The sequence below is a fragment of the Bacillus rossius genome, chromosome 13 (genome assembly GCF_032445375.1).
Source record: "Bacillus rossius redtenbacheri isolate Brsri chromosome 13, Brsri_v3, whole genome shotgun sequence".
Classification (NCBI taxonomy): Eukaryota; Metazoa; Arthropoda; class Insecta; order Phasmatodea; family Bacillidae; genus Bacillus; species Bacillus rossius.
In genome coordinates, this window is record NC_086340.1 from 8407597 (window position 1) to 8413887 (window position 6291).

Here is a 6291-nt window from a genome sequence, read left to right on the forward strand (position 1 = left end):
AATTTGGTTTCCAAAATATGATATATTGTAAGATATCCCAGAAAAATATTAAAGCAATACCCTGTAATTTTTTTGTGTACATGAACAGAATTGTTCATTGCAAATTACATATATCCGTAAATTTAGGATATTTACACTAAAACAACCAGATCACTACAAAATAGTGATCGCAGTAATACTAGGTTATGCTTTGTGTTGTCCCAGTAGGTACCTTCAAAAGTTAAAGTCTGTATAAGTACACTTTTTTTTTCTGCGTATGACTCGACAAAGCACAGGGCCTTGACCTGGGAATGTATATATTTAGAAGAATTACAACATATTTGACATGTTAGATGTTGTGTCTCTTAACGGAGATACGAATATATATATATATATATATATATATATATATATATATATATATATATATGTGTGTGTGTGTGTGTATATATATATATATTGGTTTTCAACCCCTATGTCTTCCAGCCTTTAGAGTAATAGTTCACAGTATCAAAAAAAATATTTCAGGCAAAGGTTTTCGATATTATTTAGAAAATTAATTTTTTTCTTATTTAATACTGTTCATTCTAAGGATGTTATGACATTTTGTTTGTCCTTCAACTTCTATTTTTTTTTTATCGCTTGTAGTACCTATTGTTTGGTTGCAACAATTTGTTTTTCAAACAAAAGTTTTTTAGGTAATACTTATCCAAAAGGTTTTAACATTAAATGTAAACGATAAAACAAACCTTCAAATAAAAAATATTAATAATTTGTTTCTACTTTTAAATTCCATAATAACTTCAAAAGGGGCACTATTTTTACCTAAAATCAGTTACTTGTGTTGATTTTTCAATTCTCTTGGTCCGGTTTTGCCCATTAACTTACTCGAGCAAGATTTCCCATCTCTTTAGTTTAGCGATCAGTTCTGGAATTTATTTCAGTAAGATCACACAATATTTGTGTGCATATAAAAATGATAAATACATAATGTCCCAGAAATCAACGGCAAGCCAAGAACATCTCATAGACCAATTATTAATCACGGTTCTGAATTTAAAAAAAAATATTCAAATTCTACATACTGTAGACAAAATTTTTAATTTCAAAAAATTAAAAATCCAACCAGCACCAAATGTTTTGTCAGGCAATCATGAAAACCCTACAATTGATAACTCACGGAAGGAAGAAAAAAAAGTTCAAACGGGTAATTTTGATCGATCATGCTGTAAAGTTAGCAAAGTATTTATTGTACAGTGTGAATAGTCAAATTTACCCGATAAAAAACTGTTGCTTCATAAGTAGTGCAAAGAATGTATTTACCCAAAAGTATAGCATGTTAAGTTTAATTTTGAATTGTTATCAATACAAGGATAAGTTATGATTGCGTTGCAACTACTGTAAGTCACAATACCTGATAATTAGGTGCCGGGTGAGGATTAAAAAAATTTTGAAAAAATTCCTATAACTTGAGAACTGCAACGTTTTTTGAATTGTGGTTTTTGATTCAGAACCTTAATTAATTGGCCTATCAAACTGTTCTCGCCTTTACGCCAGGTTTTGGGACATTCTGCGTACAGATCGATATTAATACACTTTTGAGTATTTGTTTTAGAGTATACGAACTACGAGACTAAAAACTAAGTAGATAATTTCCAAATTACGACTGCTATGAAGCAGCTCATCTTTCTTCGTAATTCCACCTTGAAATAACGGCACGAAATTCCGATAAACCAACATAGCGAGTGAAAACGACAGTAAATTATTCTGATAAATAACTAAGTTCCGCTGTGAATGGTTTGTAGTACGCATGCTTTTGATGTTGTGTTGTTTCGATTTCGATGGATGAAATAAACATTGAATTCGACGAGTGGTTTCCCCGCCTGTGGCAGGGTCAGCATGGATGGAAAAGGGCTGACGCTCACGGTAACCCTGCTGCCCTGTTCCGAGGGACAGACATGTCATTCCGTCCAGCCTGGATAATGCGCGAGGGGTGTGGTATTGCGACGGAATGCATTGGCGAGGTTGAAACGGGAGGAACACGAGAAAACTTCCACAGGCCGCGGAAACGTCCGCCAAGTTTCCCGTTTTGCGGAAAATCAAGGTTCGACCCCCGCCGGGAATCGAATACGGATCGTCTTGGCAACATGCAAGTGTTATAACCATTGGACCACCGTGCCTACATTGTCCCACTAAATTTCCTTGCCAATAACATGCATTTAACTTGTGTTTTTTTTTAATTTCAGACAAAATTGTAGTAGGTATACAAAAAAAAGGGGGGGTTGTTTGTAAAGTCGGTTTACGGACGATAATTTTACGTGATAACGTCATAAGAAAACATTGATGAATTTTTAATTTTCATATATTATTTACAGTTTTTGCATATTTAAATTAAATAATTTTTTTTTAAATATAATCACGAACAATTAGTTTAAAAGGCCCGCCTTAACCTGTTTGATAATTATAGAAGATTTTCTCGCAACGGTGGTCGGCCGTTCTTGCACGCTCGGCTCAGGCGGAACGTGACAATTTTTCGTGCGTACAGCCGGCGTTCATCGATTTATAATACGTTATCACGTCAAAAAATGTTGGTACTTATCCAAAAAAAAATATGTAACCAGTTCCAAGCAAATAGTTTGTAATAGTACAAGAAAAATATTGTATATTTATACAAAACATTCCCATGGTAATTTTTTCAACACTGAACATTACAAAAAATTGGCGCATATTTAAATTTTTTTATTGATGTTTCATACAAGCACAAATGTTTTAAGCCATAGAAAAAAATGATCGAACACGCAACAATTTGACTTTTTTTATTTTTTAATAGGGAACGGTTTGAAAATAATATTCAATTATAGGAGGTACGTACTGGGACTACCCAAAAAAATTGGTTGTCTGTAAAGTCGGTTTACGGACGATAGTTTAACGTGACGTCATAACGAAACATTGATGAAATGATTGCATACTATAAGAATAAAATTGAATCATTTTTATTTTAATAATAAAAGAATGAATACTTGAAATTATACTAGTAATCATATTTTTAAAATGCAAAGAATAATTAACCTTTATTGCCGAAATTGCTGTTGTAATAAACAATGAAAACCACATTAACTTTTCACTTCACTTAATAAACAGTCGAGTGGAAGAGAGATAGATGCGGCGCAAGCTTACAATGAGCGTAACGGGACACATCGTAACGGGACAATGTGCGTAACGGGACACTTTTTCGTGCGTGCAGCCGGCGTTCATCGATTTATTAGACGATGTCACGTCAAAAAAAAAAAAAAATTCCAAGAGCAAGTTCCATTTACAGAAAAGAAAGCAAAAAAATATATATATATTTAACGGTGCACTGTGCGGACAGGCTTGTTACCTGCGACATGGCGATCGACTGGCCAGAGAAGAACATGGCTGTCCCCTGACGGCTTCCCAGGGGGGTGACACAATGATGGCCGCCAACACGGTACCGACTGCTATATCAGAGCGTGTCGAGACCTGTTCGAGAAGACTGCGTGTGTTTCTGGCGCGGGCCTTGATCAAGCCCCGTGTGTGTGTGTGTGTGTGTGTGTTTGAGGAGGAGGAGGGGGGGGGAGGGGGGGGGGGGAGGGGACCCACCACCTGCGTGACTGCCCCTCCCCTCTGCCCGCTACTTGAAGCCTGCGCGCGCCCCTCAACAAAACGAAGAATGTAAATAGTCGCCAACTCAACGGCTCCTATAACCTGAAAGTCGTTCAGTTTTCAAATGTTGGGAAGCTTGATTTTTTTTTTCCCCCGATCGTTCGTTGCTGGGAATATTCACCACGTATGTTTAAAATGGTCTCTTTTTGCAACACGGAACAACCAAAACACTATATATGTTAGATTGATTTACCCTTTTTTTCAAAATTAAAAAAAAAACACTGCATATCCGCAAAGTATGAGTGTTAAAAACCAAAATAATTTTTTTAATTCTAAAAAAAATACACGTAGAAACACGTCTGCACATGTGAAAATGACAGCCATGCTTATTTCATTGCCACCAAAATGATTCACATAGTGAAAAATTAATCCAAAGTATAATATTTTGCAATTATACTCAATACGTCACTCAGTTAATACAGCATTCAAAGAATTCTGAACTAAGAATGCTTGTAAAATTACTTCTTTTTTTTTATGTTTAAGAAAATTCTATGTTTACTTTATATTTAAAACTTAGTTTTAAAAAATGGTGTCTGAAACATAGAAGTGTAATTTATTTCGTATGGTAAAACTGAAAATATATATTTTAAAAATATCAGAGCGGGGAAAAAAAATCGAGTTTAATGATTTGACGGATTTGACGGAAAGTTCGTTGGAAATCGCCCAGCTTTTTCACCTCGCGGACGGATCTCGGACGGACGCATTAAGGCCGGTCCACACGCAACGTTTTGTACACAGTTTTGACTGCGCAGGCAAAACTGTGCAAACAAAAGCTTGTAATTTAGCCGTGTCCACACAACACAGTTTGCAGCCAAGTTTTATCCTATCAGTTGCGAGAATTTCTTACTTTGGCCACTTATTTCCGGTATACCGACATCAAAGAATTTTATTTTTGTGATTTTATCTCTGTTAGCCGCTATATCAACCTCTTTGTATTTTTGCACAAGTGCTTCATACGCTTGATTTGTTTTGTCCCTATCGCTATATTCTGTTGATTTGACCCGCCACAAACACGGAAAGGACTTGTACAGACCAATGAACTGTGTTAGAAATACACGTGAACACTGTCGCAGATCGGTCATCGTTGAACATTACACTGTTCCGGCACAAATACCGAGGGAGAACTGAGCCCCGTGTACGGAGAAGACGGAGGAAGTGTCCACACGCTACGACAAGTCTGTGCAGGTCGACTAAACTGCGCGGACATAAATGCTCTTGGCCACAGTTTTCCTTCTCCGTGTTCCGTCTCCGCGCAGTTCACAAAACTGCGCAGTTTCCCTGTCTACACGCTACGTCTTGTCTAGAACGATGTGACCTGCGCAGGTAAATCGTTGCTGAAAACGTTGCGTGTGGACCGGCCTTCAGTCTAGACGCAGCGGTTACAGGTGCGGTCGCGACTCGATCCCAAAACTATCAGAAACCATCGAATAAACCATCAGGAAAGATGAGAAAAATCTAAACAAATCGAATTGTGTGCAAAGACATATCTATTGTTAAATAAATAACTTTTTTTCTACAAATCAGAACATAAATTGTGTATCAATAATCAATCGGTATCTTAAAAAATCATATATATGCAATATTTGATGGTAAGTTATATAAGTATACATAAGGAAGGGATACGATACAAATAAGTTTTTTTTTACTCCGCCATGGACCGATGGCCCGTGGAGGTATTCCGATAAGGAAAGGTGGGTCGCCAGCTGGAAAAAAAGTTTGGGAACCACTGGTCTAGAGTGAATTCGCAGAGCCGCGGAAAACCGATATCAGGACTGCGTCACCTTGCTCCAGCTTGGTGCTGGTAAGATGTGTAGCACCAAGTGTAGCACCAGCTGGTGCCTGATGCTTACCGACTAACGGACCATATACATACGTGTTTCTTACGAAAGGCACACTGAGAGAAAGGTTTGTTTGTCTCAACAAAATATTTGTTTGTATATGGCGAAATAAACATATTTTGTTAATTCAAACAAATATTTTGTAGTAGGAAAGATTCTGTTGACCCAACAAAATGATTTTGTGAACTCAAATGTATTTTTGGTTAGGTATAACAAATCATTTGTGTTACTTACCGAGTTTGGTTAAGCTAACAAAATATTTTGTTCCACCAAGTAAATATTTGTTTCGCCATATCAAATCAAATATTTGTTTGATTCAAACAAACATGTTTCTCTGTGCATGGACGTGTCATAAGACGATGTAGCCCCAACCATTGTATCATTTAGTTTAAAAGCTACATTCAGTGTGGAAATAGCCGTTAAGTTTGCTAAGCTTCAGTTGTGTATGTGTCGGCGAGGCGGGATGATAAGCGCGACGCTCGCTGGTGCTTCTAGCGCGGTGTCTCCTCTGGACTGGCGCGCAGTCTCCTCGTCGTGCACAGGACAACTGTGACATCTGAGCGGTGAACGTAACGTCGTAAAGCGGAGAAATGAAGCTAAAGGTGTGATTAATGCAATTCCCTAGAGAGATTTCAAGAATCTGGCTAGTTATAATCTCCTTTTTAGCCCTTTTTCACTCTTAAAAAAAAACACTGTTTTAAAACGAACCACGAGAAAAAAAACTCATCCACCCTCAGAGCATTCTTAAAAGATTTTTTTTCCCGCAAACATACGTCACTCTGAAGTGCTG

The 6291-nt window shown here is 37.1% G+C and overlaps 1 protein-coding gene across 1 annotated transcript in view; it reads right to left on the reverse strand.

Annotated features, from left to right (window-relative positions):
• LOC134538198 (probable cytochrome P450 4aa1) overlaps positions 1 to 3497 on the reverse strand; it is a 46532-nt gene extending 43035 nt beyond the window's left edge. The window contains exon 1 of the mRNA XM_063379288.1: positions 3359 to 3497. Coding sequence (XP_063235358.1) covers positions 3359 to 3394 — 36 coding nt within the window. The 5' untranslated portion in view covers positions 3395 to 3497. The remainder of the gene's footprint in view (positions 1 to 3358) is intronic.
• Between the last annotated feature and the right edge of the window lie 2794 nt (positions 3498 to 6291).